The sequence below is a fragment of the Phyllopteryx taeniolatus genome, chromosome 6 (genome assembly GCF_024500385.1).
Source record: "Phyllopteryx taeniolatus isolate TA_2022b chromosome 6, UOR_Ptae_1.2, whole genome shotgun sequence".
Lineage (NCBI taxonomy): Eukaryota > Metazoa > Chordata > Actinopteri > Syngnathiformes > Syngnathidae > Phyllopteryx > Phyllopteryx taeniolatus.
This window is the reverse complement of record NC_084507.1, coordinates 1,750,460-1,766,010: the sequence shown is the minus strand read 5'-3', so window position 1 is coordinate 1,766,010 and position 15,551 is coordinate 1,750,460. Positions and strand designations below refer to the sequence as shown.

At 41.3% G+C, this 15,551-nt stretch overlaps 1 protein-coding gene across 3 annotated transcripts in view; it reads right to left on the bottom strand.

Annotated features, from left to right (window-relative positions):
- Positions 1-2,863: 2,863 nt before the first annotated feature.
- mc2r (melanocortin 2 receptor) overlaps positions 2,864-15,551 on the bottom strand; it is a 33,716-nt gene continuing 21,028 nt past the window's right edge. The window contains exons 2-4 of one of the 3 annotated variants that reach the window (XM_061776677.1): positions 9,256-9,637; positions 3,803-3,914; positions 2,864-3,484 (exon numbers count right to left, since the gene is read on the bottom strand). In XM_061776677.1, the coding sequence (XP_061632661.1) occupies positions 3,377-3,484; positions 3,803-3,914; positions 9,256-9,605 (570 nt within the window). In that variant the 5' untranslated portion in view covers positions 9,606-9,637 and the 3' untranslated portion in view covers positions 2,864-3,376. Of the gene's footprint in view, positions 3,915-9,255; positions 9,638-15,551 lie in introns of all 3 variants that reach the window. The other 2 variants (XM_061776678.1, XM_061776676.1) reach the window with 2 other exon arrangements.

Genomic DNA, 15,551 nt, shown 5'->3' with positions numbered 1-15,551 from the left:
CTTCCTTGTTAATTCTTTATTAATTGAGTTGTGCGGGGCCGCAACACTAGTGAGGATATGCAGTACGGAAAATGGATGGAAGGAGTTGTGTGGGTTATAGGTAACTAATAGTTGAAAAATGTTTTAATTTTTTTTTTTCATCTTGGTCTCATTTTTGTGTACAATCATACAAACCTGCCATTTAAACAGGGGTGTGTTGACTTTTTTATATCCACTGTAGTTTCCTCCTTTGTTTGTGTTGTGTGTGTTGAGGCGTATTTGATCTGTTATAACACTGTTTTTCTTGTGTAACAATGGAAACAAAAGATTGTATAAAAACATGATGTATATGTTTTGGAGAAGTGTTTTAGCTAAGTTAAAGTTGAAACAGTTATCTTTCCGTTCAATATATAAATAGTAAAATACACCCTACTCGAGCTTGACATTGTGTTCCCAAAAACACAAATTGTTATTTCTTGCTACATAATTCATGCAATCTATATGGATTTTGCAACCAGAAATAGACAATCTTCATCATGCATCGTTTAAATGAATAATTCTATTCATTTTTGGCTGAGTAATATCTAATGTCAAAATGGTGAGCTCTTTCTGTTGGTATTGATCTGACATATACTGTGGCCAAATAAATGTGGAACACATCGTCTTGTTTAACATTTTATTATTTTATTACAAACATGAACCATGAAACAAAATATCTGCCCCATTATGGGACCTCACACTGGATATAAAAAGTCCTCAGTCCTAAAAAGGTCCTAAATGTCCTAAAAAGGACCTCACATCCACTGTCCACCATAGATAGATTGATAGATACATACATACTGTATATACAAAGATGGATAGATACTTTATTCATCTCGTGAAGGAAAATAAATTGTCAAAGCATCAATATTCACACAACCGGTATACAGTTATATCAATAATATAGAAACAAACAAAGGAAAGTACAAAGAACGGCAAGTTCAATTCCTTTGTTTTTGTTTTATACTTAAGACATTTGGGTTTCAGATGAAAAGATGAATATGAGACAAAAGTTCAGAATTCCAGCTTTCATTTCATGGTATTTACATCTAGATGTGGTAGGACAGAGCACCTTTTGTTTGAAGCCACCCACTTTTCAAGTGACCAAAAGTATTGGAACATTATGAAATGAATTTAAAGTGAATAACATTTAATATTTGGTGGCATAACCCTTACTTGCAATAACTGCATCAAGCCTGTCAAGACTTTTTTGTATGTGTGTATTGTCGGGCCACATATTATTGATTTTATGACATGATGCTTCGGGCCGGAGGAAATTTGGACACGGGCCGGATTTGGCCCGCGGGCCGGATTTTGGGCCTAGTTTAGTTTAAACAACAGAAACAAAGGAATTGACCTTGCCGTTCCAATACTTTTGGAGGGGACTGTATGCATAATATTGCACATTGAAAATCATATTTGAAAAATGGGTACAAATCGAGAGGTACAAATATGGATAATATATAACAGTGTGTAGTACAATGTTAATATGCAGAATGTTAGTTGTACATATGTAATATTTAATGTGCACTAAATCTTTTCAGTAAGAGGGACATTTTCAGAAAATACATATATTACCAAAGAAATAATAATTCAGTAATAGACCATTTCTTAATATGAGTCAGCAATAGCCACCAGAATACCTCCGGGTGGCAGAAAGTGATTGACTGCCACCGACCTGAATAGGTTGCCCCACCTGATATACTGTACCCCAAAACGTTATCATTTTCTTAAAAAAAAAAAAAATAATAATAATCAAAATTCATCCAGCCGAACCTATAGGTGAGGAGGAAAAATCTAGTGGCTGTCATAAATATTTGTACACAGAGGATTCCAAGATTGCCTTCTTTAAAATTGGACAAAGGAGTAAAAGCAACATAACCTACGTACAAGTGCCACGCAGTTATGGGAACATTCGCAACTGAGTTGGGAAGAACTTTCTGAAGAATATTTGCATGATATATTTACATTTTACAGATAATGCCGTAAGTGTGTTCAGTTGTTATATCTGCCCAAGGTGACTACTTTAATGAGTCAAACGTTTCGAGTACATTTTTGTTTGTAGATTGATTCCATGATTCCTTTTGTAACTTGAATAATGTATTTGTTCTGTGCTTTGATTTCATAGTGACATGAGAAATTGAAATGCATAAATTTCAATGAAAATGTTTTTTTAATCTAAAGTTTTGTACAAATACTTTTTACCATTATCAATGCAAAATAGAATTTTGACATGTTTCCAGATTGTGTAAAAATGCTTGGCAGTCTCTTTAATATAATTCCACTATCTAAGGATTGTGGGCATAAGTACTGCAGTAGCATGAATCGAAGAAATTTAAAAGAATATATAATTTTTATCATTTCGGTGCCGAACCCTGCCCGTAATAAACTGCCTAGGTTTGCCTCTTACCAACTGTCTCTTGGCCTTTGTGTCCTACCCGGTCTGTTTCAGGAACCTTGTCAGGATGGATGGATGAATGGATGGATAGATGGATTTTTGGAGAAAATGTTGAATGATTAGTGTTCTAAAATGTTTAATACAAAACTACACATCCTATGAAAGTCAGTATTTAAAAAGTGCACTTGACTCTCAAAAATGAATAAATATTAATAACAAGGATAATAAGTATAATAATGATAACCACATAATTCTTATATACATGTAGCGCTTATCAGTTAATAAAAGCTCTGTGCTCGGATACGTCAAATTAATACATTCTTGAATTGATACATGAGGGTAGCTATTTCCAATTAGTACAAATCTGAGAGTTTTGGTGCAGATGCATGGAGCTTAATTAGGGGAGCAGGGAAGAAATAATTCATATACATTTTTTATTAACTTTGAACATTTTTTTAAAATTGTCTTTGATTAGCATTCAACACAAACAAGAGTGTGTTGTTGTATTAAACAGCCGACAGTTGCTTGGCACTGGCAAGCGCAGTAGCTGCATGCTTGTGCGCACACACCCTTTGCAGCCAACATGGCGCCTGTCACCCGAGTTGGGCATACTCTGTGTATACATGGTTAGCCTTAAGTCTAAATTTGTGATGTGATCTTTATATGGAGAGTTTGTTTTCGTGTGTTTTTTTCCAGTTTACTGTTAAAGTCCACAAATACATTAACTGTGGTGTGAAATGTTCTCTTTGTGTCAGTCGTGTAATTGACTGCTTATCAGTTCAGGATGATAAGGGATGGGTCTGTCGATATGTGCCCTGTGGTCAGGGGCGTCGAACTGGGGGGGATGGAGGACAACTATTCCAGCATGTTGCGGGTCCCTGGCTGTCACTCCCCCCCTGTCGATGTAATTTTGGGATGTGATCCTTTGTCAGTCCAAGTTGAAACAAACGGCTGCATCTCTTATGAACAAATAAGCATTTTTCTGAACGTGTGCCTGAGCTCGGCGCTGCGGAAGGCGTAGATAGCAGGGTCAATAAGGGCGTGGCTCATAAGTAGCAGTACGTGGAGCTGGAAGAATGATCGATAACACTCACAATATGGGTCAGTCAAGCACATTGCTATGATAATGAGGTGGAGGAAAAATGGTGCCCAACACACAACAAATGCTCCAAAGAGGATAGTAAGTGTTAAGGCTCCTCTCATACTGCGACCCCACCACCTTGGGCGACATTTTTCACTGCCACCTGAGTTCAGAGCATCAATCTTCCTGGCGTGAATACGTGCCAACATGAACATATAAACATAGAGGAAGCAGATAACGGCAAAGCAGATAAGAAATAGGGCAACAAAGCAGATCATGATGAACTTGGAATCGAAGAACCTCACCATGAGCATAGCTGACACCCCACATGTTGTCCAGATGATGCCTAAAGTGGTCCCTGTGCGTCGCATTGTCATAATGTTGTGGTATCTAAGTGCATGAAATATTGAGACGTATCTGCAACAAGAGGCATAAATGATTAAATTACTACTACTACGATACTGCTACTTATTAATAATTGAATTAATACCTGCTTGAATTATAAGAAATGATGACTGAATCAGAAATGTAGAAATATAAGTGTTTGAATTTCCCTGAAGCTCATACAATTCACAATAGGTAAATAAAGAAATGGTTTCTGGCTGTTGAGATGATGACTACTGGCTAAATTATTAGACAGTATAATAAAACAAGGTGCAATGGCATGTCCAAAGGTCGTACAGTTTGTAATTCAACCAACATTATAGGTAAAAATTTACACTGCTCAAAAAAATTAAGGGAAAAAGAAACACATCCAAGACCTTGATACAACCCCAATTCCAATGAAGTTGGGATGTGGTGTCAAACATAAATAAAAACAGAATACAATGATTTGCAAATCATTTTCAACCTATATTTAATTGAATACATTACAAAGACAAGATATTTAATGTTCAAACTGATCAACTTTATTGTTTTTAGCAAATAATCATTAACTTAGAATTTTATGGCTGCAAAACGTTCCAAAAAAGCTGGCACAGGGTCATGTTTACCACTGTGTTACATCACCTTTTCTTTTAACAACTTTCAATAAATGTTTGGGAACTGAGGACACTAATTGTTGAAGTTTGTAGGTGGAATTCTTTCCTATTCTTGCTTGATGTACAGCTTCAGCTGTTCAACAGTCCGAGGTCTCCGTTGTCGTATTTTACACTTCATAATGCGCCACACATTTTCAATGGGAGGCAGGTCTGGACTGCAGGCAGGCCAGTCTAGTACCCGCACTCTTTTATTATGAAGCCACGCTGTTGTAACACGTGCAGAATGTGGTTTGGCATTGTCTTGCTGAAATAAGCAGGGGCGCCCATGAAAAAGACGTTGCTTGGATGGCAGCATATGTTTCTCCAAAACCCTTATGTACCTTTCACATTAATGGTGCCTTCACAGATGTGTAGGTTACCCATGCAATTGGCACTAACACAGCCCCATACCATCACAGATGCTGGCTTTTGAACTTTGTGTCCATAACAGTCCGGATGGTCCTTTTCCTCTTTGGCCCGGAGGACACGACGTCCACAATTTCCAAAAACAATTTGAAATGTGGACTCGTCGGACCACAGAACACTTTTCCACTTTGCATCAGTCCATCTTAGATGAGCTCAGGCCCAGAGAAGCCGGCGGCGTTTATGGGTGTTGTTAATAAATGGCGTTTCCTTGGCCAAGTAGAGTTTCAAGTTGCACTTACGGATGTAGCGCTGAGCTGTATTTACTGACATTGGTTTTCTGAGGTGTTCCTGAGCCCATGTGGTACAGTGATTTCTCGAGATTCTCTGAATCTTTTGATGATATTATGGACCGTAAATGATGAAATCTCTAAATTCCTTACAATTGTACATAGAGGAACTTTGTCCTTAAACTGTTCGACTATTTTCTCATGCACTTGTTCACAAAGAGGTGAACCTCGCCCCATCTTTTCCTTTTTTTCTCCTGCATCCTCCTCTTGAACACCAACTGCCCTCATGTCTTCCATCACGACATCCATCAACCTTCTCTTTGGTCTTCCTCTAGCGCTCTTGCCTGGCAGCTCCATCCTCATCATCCTTCTACCAATATACTCAATATTTCTCCTCTGGACGTGGCCCAAACATCGAAGTCTGCTCTCTCGAACTTTGTCTCCAAAACATCGAACCTTGGCTGTCCCTCTGATGAGCTCATTTCTAATTTTATCCAACCTGGTCACTCCAAGAGCGAACCTCAACATCTTCATTTCCGCCACCTCCAGCTCTGCTTCCTGCTGTCTCTTCAGTGCCACTGTCTCTAATCTGTACATCATGGTTGGCCTCACCACTGTTTTATAAACTTTTCCCTTCATCCTAAAAGAGACTCTTCTGTCACATAACACACCTGACACCATCCTCCACCCGTTCCAACATGCATGGACCCATTTCTTCACTTCCTGACCACACTCACCATTGCTCTGGAGGGTTGATCCCAAGTATTTAAAGTCCTCCACCCTTGCTATCTCTTCTCCCTGTCTCCTCACTCTTCCCCCACCACCGCTCTCATTCATGCACGTATAGTCTGTCTGACTTCAGCTAATCTTCATTCCTCTGCTTTCCAGTGCATGCCTCCATCTTTCTAACTGTTCCTCCACCTGCTCCCTGCTTTCACTGCAGATCACAATGTCATCTGCAAACATCATGTTCCACGGGGATTCCAGTCTAACCTCATCTGTCAGCCTATACATCACCACTGCAAACAGGGAGGGGCTCAGGGCTGATCCCGGATGCAGTCGCACCTCCACTCTAAAATTCTCTCTCACACCTACAGCACACCTCACCACTGTTCTGCTGCCCTCGTACATGTCCTGTATAATTCTAAGATACTTCTCTGCCACTCCAGACGTCCGCATGCAGTACCACAGTTCCTCTCTGGGTACTCTGTCATAGGCTTTCTCTAGATCTCCTGCCTGCGTCTCTGATCACCTTGGCTGCAGTGGTCCAGTCTTCTGTAAGCTTCTCCTGTGCACCGAGAGCCTGTCTCACCTCTTCCCGAAAAGCTGCACAACACTCGTCCTGTCTCAGCTTCCATCACATGGTTCTCTGCTCTGCCTTTGTCTTCCTAATCTTCCTCCCCACCACCAGAGTCATCTTACACACCACCATCCTATGCTGTCTAGCCACACTCTCCCCGACCACTACTTTACAGTCGGTAACCTCCTTCAGATTACATCGTCTGCACAAGATGTAATCCACCTGCGTGCTTCCACCTCCACTCTTGTAGGTCACCCTATGTTCGTGCCTCTTCTGGAAAAAAGTGTTCACTACAGCCATTTGCATCCTTTTTGCAAAGTCTACCACTATCTGTCCCTCCAAGTTCCTTTCCTGGATGCCGTACTTACCCATCACTTCTTCATCACCCCTATTTCCTTCACTAACATGTCCATTACAATCTCCACCAATCACGACTCTCTCTCTCTGTCTGGGATTCTCAGAATTACTTCGTCTAGCTCATTAAGGAACATTGTCCTTAAACTGTTTGACTATTTTCTCACGCACTTGTTCACAAAGAGGTGAACCTCGCCCCATCTTTGCTTGTGAATGACTGAGCAATTCAGGTAAGCTCCTTTTATACCCAATCATGGCACCCACCTGTTCCCAATTAGCCTGTTCACCTGTGGGATGTTCCAAACAGGTGTTTGATGAGCATTCCTCAACTTTCTCATTTTTTTTTGCCACCTGTCCCAGTTTTTTTGGAACGTGTTGCAGCCATAAAATTCTAAGTTAATGATGATTTGCTAAATACAATAAAGTTGATCAGTTTGAACATTAAATATCTTGTCTTTGTACTCTATTCAATTTAATATAGGTTGAACATGATTTGTAAATCATTGTATTCTGTTTTAATTTATGTTTAACGCAACGTCCCAACTTCTATGGAATTGGGTTTGTAAATGAATGATATATTCCAGTTGAGAACTTATATTCATTTCATTGCGGATTGCGCTGACAATAAAATAACAGTAGCATGATCAATGACAATCTAAATCATTAACCCATCAAGGTCTGGATTTAGAATCATACTCAAAATAGCGGAAAAACCAGCTCATAGGCTGATCCAACTTGTGTGGAAATTCCTCAAGACAATTCAGAATGAGGCCCAGTAGTGTGTGTGACCTGCACGTGCCTGTATGCATTCCATACCAGGTTTGGGCATGTGCCTGAGAACATGATGGATGGATGGCTGAATTAAATCAGGGCCTCAGTCAACTCCTGGACAGTCTGTGGTGCGACGTGGCGGCAGTGGATGGAATGAGACATGATGTTCCAGATGTGCTCGATTGGATTCGGGTCGAGGGAACTGGCAGGTCAGTCAATAGCATGAATGCCTACGTCATGCGGGAACTTCTGATAAACTCCAACCATAAAAGAACGAGCATCAGAAGGAACCCAGGGTCCACTGCACCAGCATATGGTCTGATAATGGGTCTGAGGAGCTCATCTCTGTATCTAATAGCAGTCGGGGTTTGCTGGTGTGGCTTGCACACGGAGGTCTGGCTTGTACACGGAGGTCTGATTGGCCCTTTAAAGATATGCCTCCCCAGACTATCACTGCCCATCACCAAACCGGTTATACTGTTGGATGTTACAGGCATCAAAACATTCTCCACGCATCGCCAGACGCTGTCACGTCTTTCACATGTGCTCAGTGTCAACCTGCTTTCATCCGTAAAGAGCAAGGGGCGCAAATGGTGAATTTGCCAATTCTGGTGTTCTCTGGCAAATGCCAATCAGGCAGCATGAATTGATGTGCCATCCTGGCTGAGCTGCACTACCTGAGCAACCTCTGTGTGTTGCAAACACTTCCTCATCCTACCTCTATTGGAAAGGGCACTGGCAAAACGAAAGTGACCAAAAATTACCTGGCTTTCATCATTCTTTTCTCGAGGTTGTCTTCCTAATAGCCTCACATTTGCACAACACCAGGTGAAATTGATTCAGGATCAGTTTTGCTTCCTAACTTATCAGGTTCATATCCCAGAAGTATGACTGACTTGGGCTGAGTTCCCTATCCACTCTTTAGATTGAGTTCACCACTTTGTAGTGTTATTCAACGTTGATGCCCACAATGCATCTTGAAAAGTAATGATCAACTTGGAAAGCAATATATGCTATATTAAGTTGTTGTTTGTTTCTATGTGCCCTGCGATTGGCTGGCGACGAGTTCAGGGTGTACCCCGCCCGAAGATAGCTGGGATAGGCTCCAGCACGCCCGCGACCCTCGTGAGGATTAGCGGAACGGAAGATGAATGAATAAGTAGGAGAACACATTGCAACACGGGTTGGACATAAAATGTTTTGTTTGAACTAATTCTGTTAATCACATTCATCTTAAAGCAATATAATGTTATTTATTTATTTATTTATTTAATATTTATTGCAAAAGATCTTCCAGCTGACGTTGACCCAGTATGTTGTAACTGATCCAGTGTGTTGTGTACCAGTAATGACACGCCTGAGTAATGTTCGGAAACAATTGTTTATTTAATTGTCCACTATATAAAAATCCCTAAATTTTGATTAGGAGCACGGAACAAATGAATGATTCCAAACACAACCTTGGAGTTTTTTGAGCAGTGTAAATATTTGCATTTAGAAGAGCTGTTGATATGACGTATGCGCAGACACAAACAACAAAGAAGCAACAGCTATTCCATTATTGCCCTGTGATTTTGCCCACACTGTCGAGTTGAAATACAAAATGTAATTTTAAGCTTTGTGACTGTGTGCATATCCTGACATCTACAGTATATACATACCGGTCAACAGCAATTGCCAGGAAACTGAAAATTGAACCCATAAAGGACATACAGAGCAGCGAGTCTATCACATCATCAAGCTTTGTCTCAGAGAAACCTTCCTTTTCCAGTTGCCCCTTATCTGCAAAAACAAGCAGGACGTTCTCACACATTTTAGTGAGGCTGGCTACGGTGTTGAAGCCTGCCAGGCTGCACATGAAGCAGTACATAGGTGAGTGGAGGTTTCTGTTGTATATGACAGCCACTACAACCAAGAGATTCTCCATCAGACTGAATACCCCGATGGTGAAGAAGACAGAGACAGGAAAACTCAACTCTGGGCAGTCCGACTCGTTCATTGAGGTGTTCATGGTCAGGCAGGACAGTAGCTCTTTATAAGGTCCTGAAGATGAAAACAAAAAAAAACAACAATCACAATTATCTTGTCCTCTGATGTCATAGTGATATTGAAAAATAACGATATATTTTGGGTTTTCAGTATTGCTGTGTCATAATACAGGTTTATATCAGCAATGTGTCTTTGTTGCAAATAGCTTAGTGTAACAGGTCAGGGCGGTTGGGCTATTTGATAATGTCATCAGGGAATGGCGACCACCCAAAGACAGTGTGAAATGTCGGGAAACCCCTCAAGGATACTCAGGGTGACTCCGACTCTGCCCACTTGGCGCCTATCACAAAATGTCTTCCCACCTAATCTTTTTCTTGCAGTCTTGTGATTTTGATAGAGATTGTTTTCTTTGGCCAGATGGTTTCCCCCCTGAGAATGTTTTAATGTGACCTTGTATGTTTTCAAATGTGTCCTTTCCTGTCACCTGCAGAAAGACAAGCAAGTGTGTTTAGTACAAACCATGACTTGCCTTCTAACAAATGTCCATCCATCCATCCATCCTCTATACCACTTGCCTCCACGAGGGGTGCGGGTATTGTATTTTCATTTTTTCTAAATATGCTTTTATTATATGAAGGATGACATAGCTGTTTTTACAAAGGCTGACATGATATTTTCAATAGCCTCATCATTTAGATAATAAATCCTCCTACACTGCCTAATACAAACGTCAGCATTGTTTGAGTGAAAGTTTTGAAGCCTATAGCATTTCTCACTCACTTATATCGATAGAAGTGTGTCACATAAGATGCTAAGAAACAGGCTGCAATAGTGTAGCTGTTTTTTTTGTATTGTTTTTTTTAAACTTAAAATGAGACCAGAAATTAACAGCAAACTGGAGCGTATCAAAGGACTTTAAAAGGATTTCTATTTTGTTTTTGTTTTTTCCCTGACAGCTATGATAAAACACTAATGTCTGTGCGACCCAGCATTGATGAGAGTGCTCTTTCATTACTTGATTTCGTGAAACTTAATCAAATCCACAAGAAGCCAGCATGCACTAAGCAACACATCTGCCCTAGCCACCCTTGTTTTGCTTTCATTCAATTAATTTACTATGCGCATTAAAGCACTGAGATTTTTATAATTACTATATGCGCTTAATAACACTTCACAGCTACATTAGGCAAAGCCACATTGGGCATTAACAAGTGTTTCTGTTTGTGCTGTAATGTCTTATTTGCTAGGGTCTCCCAGATGACTGCAATGTATGAGTATCCTGTAATACTACATTCACCAAGGTGTGTTAATATTTATACACCAAGATGTTTTCACCAGATTTTGACATTTGTATTTTTTCCCTTTTATCTATAATGTACTATACTCTGTGGTCGTTTAAATGTTAAATGATGGGCCATTCTACGAAATAGAATTCTGATGTGGTATCAGAATGTATTCCATCAATTATTCAGACCAATCAATTTGTGGTAATAATGATGCTTATATTCAGCCTGAAGTTAGTAAAAATTGTTTTCTATTTTGAGAGGGAGTTTGAAATTGCACAGGAAATAAGTTTCCTATAGGTTTACTGATAATAACACAGTATTCAGTACTCAGAGAGTGAAGCCCTTTACCACGTGGAGAAAAGAAAATCATTCTACAAAATGTATTCATTGACCCACACAAACCCCGAAGTTGGACATCACTATTAATGTTTTTTTTCCTGCTAAGACCCACACAAACTAATAGAGTCAGGTGACTTAAAACAGTATCATCATCTTCATTATCCACCGTAATGATATTCTATCCTAATTTCTGGATTAAAATGTTTTTTTGTTTGTTTGCTATATTCACAATTTAAAGTTGAAGTCAATTAGATTTGATTACAATTTCTGTAAAATTACCTTTTTCAAAATCGTTATACAGTATACACACTATTTGTTACATTAGCTTGAACTACAATATAAGTGGAAAACCTTAAATTAGAGGATGAATATTGATGTCAAAACCTACCTTGATTGACAATTTGCCAACAGTCACTGAAAAACACTTCTTTGAAGGCCCTATCGTAAAACACTTGTCATATATCTGAGTATTTCAGCCAACGGATGATCTGAGTATTTCAGCCAACGGATGAAAGCTATATGAGCTGCTGTTTTGAGAGAGTACGTTAGTTTTATGTGATGGACGTACACAACTGTTGTTGTAGCCTTGGAGCCCTGCCTCACCAAGGCTGCAATACATGCTGGTTTGTTTGTTTTTTCTACGTGTTTGTGTAAAAGCCTCACCCCAGATAGAGTAAATGCCAAATAGAGCAATAAACATACCCTTTTGCACAAGACCGGGAAGACAAGGGGTGAATGTTTATCTACTTTTCAAAAACAAAATAAACTAGAGCTGTGAGCAGCTATAACCGGGCCCTCGCACCCCGGTCACGTTGGGGTACGGGCAGTTTAACGTCCTGGCAGGTTGGGGTATTGGCACGATGAAGGGCCGCAAATTGCCCCCAGACAGTAGGTTGGACACCACACTGCAGGACATATGCAAAGTTATGGCCAATATTGAGTAAATGTGGGCCACACAAAAATGGAGTATGACCCGCAAATGGCCCCCAGGCCATAGGTTGACACCATGGTGCAGGACTAGTGCAAAAGTATGACCCATGCAAATGTTACAAAAACGTTCGGCCGCACAAAATGGGAGGACCGACTGCAAATGACTCCTGGGCCATAGGTTAAACACCACTGCTGTCAGACGTGCAAAGCCGTGTATTGCGAAAAAGCGGGCCATACAAAAATGGGGGATGGCCGCCAAATGGCCCCCAGGACATAGGTAGGACACCACTGCTGTTGGACAAGTGAAAACAAAGCCTTCTCAAATTTTACATTGAGAAAAGGCAGGTCACACAATAATGAGGGATTGCCCCCAAATGGACCCCAGGCCATAGGTTGACACCACTGCTGCAGGACAAGTGCAAAGTCTTTTCAAAAGTTACATATTCTAGGTCACATTAATGGTGGAAAAAGTTTAAAAATTATTTATATTGGTCAAAATTCACAAAAACCTGACATTTGCACAGGGGTGTGTATACTTTTTATATCCACTGCAGCCTTGTCCCTGTTTTTGTAATCTGCCTGATAAGCCTACAGTCTTTTGCTGTTTAACAGGTGGAAACTGCCTTGGCTTGGCTTGGCTTGGCCTGCCTTGGCTTGGCCTGCATTGGCCTGGTTTGGCCTGTCTTGGCCTGGCTTGGCCTAGCTTGGTTTAGCCTGCCTTGGCTTGGTTTGGGTCTGCCTGCCTGCCTTGGCTTGGCCTGGCTTGGCTTGGCTTGGTTTGGCCTGCCTTGGCTTGGCCTGGCTTGGCTTGGCTTGGCCTGGCTTGGCCTGCCTTTGCTTGGCTTGGCTTGGCCTGCTTTGGCCTGGCTTGGGCTGCCTTGGCTTGGCCTGCATTGGCCTGGTTTGACCTGTCTTGGCCTGGCTTGGCCTAGCTTGGTTTAGCCTGCCTTGGCTTGGTTTGGGTCTGCCTGCCTGCCTTGGCTTGGCCTGGCTTGGTTTGGCCTGCCTTGGCTTGGCCTGCATCGGCCTGGCTTGGCTTGGCGTGACTTGGCCTGCCTTTGCTTGGCTTGGCCTGCCTTGGTCTGGCTTGGGCTGCCTTGGCTTGGCCTGCATTGGCCTGGTTTGACCTGTCTTGGCCTGGCTTGGCCTAGCTTGGTTTAGCCTGCCTTGGCTTGGTTTGGGTCTGCCTGCCTGCCTTGGCTTGGCCTGGCTTGGTTTGGCCTGCCTTGGCTTGGCTTGCATTGGCCCGGCTTGGCTTGGCCTGACTTGGCCTGCCTTTGCTTGGCTTTGCCTGCCTTGGCCTGGCTTGGGCTTCCTTGGCTTGGCTTGGCCTGGTCTGGCTTTGCCTGCATTGGCTTGGCATGGCTTTGCCTGGCTTGGCTTAGCCTGCCTTGGCTTGGCTTGGCCTGCCTTGGCTTGGCTTGGCCTCGCCTGGCCTGGCATGACTTGGCTTGGCTTGGCATGCCTTGGCTTGGCCTGCCTTGGCTTGGCCTGCCTTGGCTTGGCTTGGCCTGGCTTTGCCTGGCTTGGCTTGGCCTGCCTTGGTTTGGCCTGCATTGGCCTGGCTTGACCTGGCTTGGCATGCCTTGGCCTGGCTTGGCCTGCCTTGGCTTGGCTTGGCCTGACTTGATCTGCCTTTGTTTGGCTTGGCCTGCCTTGACTTTACCTTGCTTGGCCTGGCTTGGCCTGGCTTGGCCTGGCCTGGGCTGGCTTGGCTTGGCCTGGCCTCCCTTGTTCAACATTGAAATTTGTCCCTGACCCTTAAGGTTTAACTTTTCTTGTGTCACAAATTGTATTGACAAATACAGATTTCATTTGGGAATGTCTTTTAAAAGGAAAGAAAGTGAAAGTACAAAGTGCATTTGACAAGTTAAGCGTACCAAAAAGGATTTTCCTGATATTTTAGATCAGTGGTTTTCAACTGTTGTCACAATCGGACAGGTATTTTCCTATTGTTGCTAAGTCGTAACTCATAAGTCGTAAGTTGTAACTTATACACGTAAGAGTTAAGAACAACAAAGAAAATTTATTGATCAAAAATAGCCTTTGAAAATACGTATAGCTTATTTTTTTAAACTTACTGTAACTACACTATGCGTACATGATCATACTGTCTTTCAGTGCACCTTCTTAAGAAACTGAAGATTAACCTTACAATTGCATGTACATCAATGAATAGAGATATACTAGCACGCATCCTGACTACTGTTGAAGTCAATTCGGCTCAGGCACACTTAAGTTTTCTGAAACTACATTCAGGTATTAAATATAATATTTATTGGAGTACGAGGTACATAATTTTGTGAAATAGTTCTGAGAATATTAAAATGTTTGGGGGCAATAGGCAGAGGTGGGTAGTACATTACATTGCGCTACATTTACTCCGTTTCATTTACTCAGTAGCCTTTTGGATAAATTGTACTTGTCAGAGTACTTTTAAAACTGTGGACTTTTAAAATTTACTTGAGTATTTATGTTAAGAAGAAATTGTATTTTTACTCAGTTCCAGTAAAAAAAAAAAGAAATGCGGCTCGCTACTTTTATTTATCAAATATTGTTTATTTATCAACTATTTTTTGCTCGACATCTGGTTCGACTTCGACTTCTACTTCCGCATTGAGCGCTGTTTGCGCTAATCTAATTGAAGTGCTAGGGACGTTTAAGTCTAGTTCACCAATCAAACGACACAAGGCAGTCACACGACCATACACAACGTCTTCTATTGGGTTTCCCGGGCATAGGTATTAACATTAGATAAACCATCCCGGCTAATCGACGTGCCTACGTGGTGACCATGTTGGAAAGGTCGTCGATAGGATTGAAGACAACTCGTGTTTACATTTAGATGAAGGAAAACAACAGCTTTCCTGTATTATAGTATTTTTTCTGGCACTGTCTGCCCCAACGTGGATATTTCAGCACACTTCTAATTTGAGGAAACACCTTTTGGTTAATTGCAGATGTTTTGTTGTTCCTTAGGCTATGCATATTAGCCCACATTAGCCCTATTTTATCACAAATACCTGTAAAACATGCATTTCTTGGGTTGTGTGGTAATCTCACACACACTGTACACACACACGCACACACACACACCAGAATTGGCACATTTACATTTTGTTTATTTTTATTTTATTGATTTTCATGCGCTGATTTTTTAAAATTCTGAAGTTACTCACGATTTACTCAGTAATTGAGTAGTTTTTTTCCACTGTGTACCTTTTACTCAAGTATTTTTTGGGTGGAATACTATTTATTTATTTTTTTACTTGAGTCACATTATTGTCAAGTAACAGTACTCTCACTTGAGTACAAAATCTGGCTACTCTCCCCACCTCTGGCAATAGGATACAACGTGTCAGTTGAGGCAGCGAAGTAGTCTGCCTCACGGTTGGGTCCTGGGTTTGAATCTC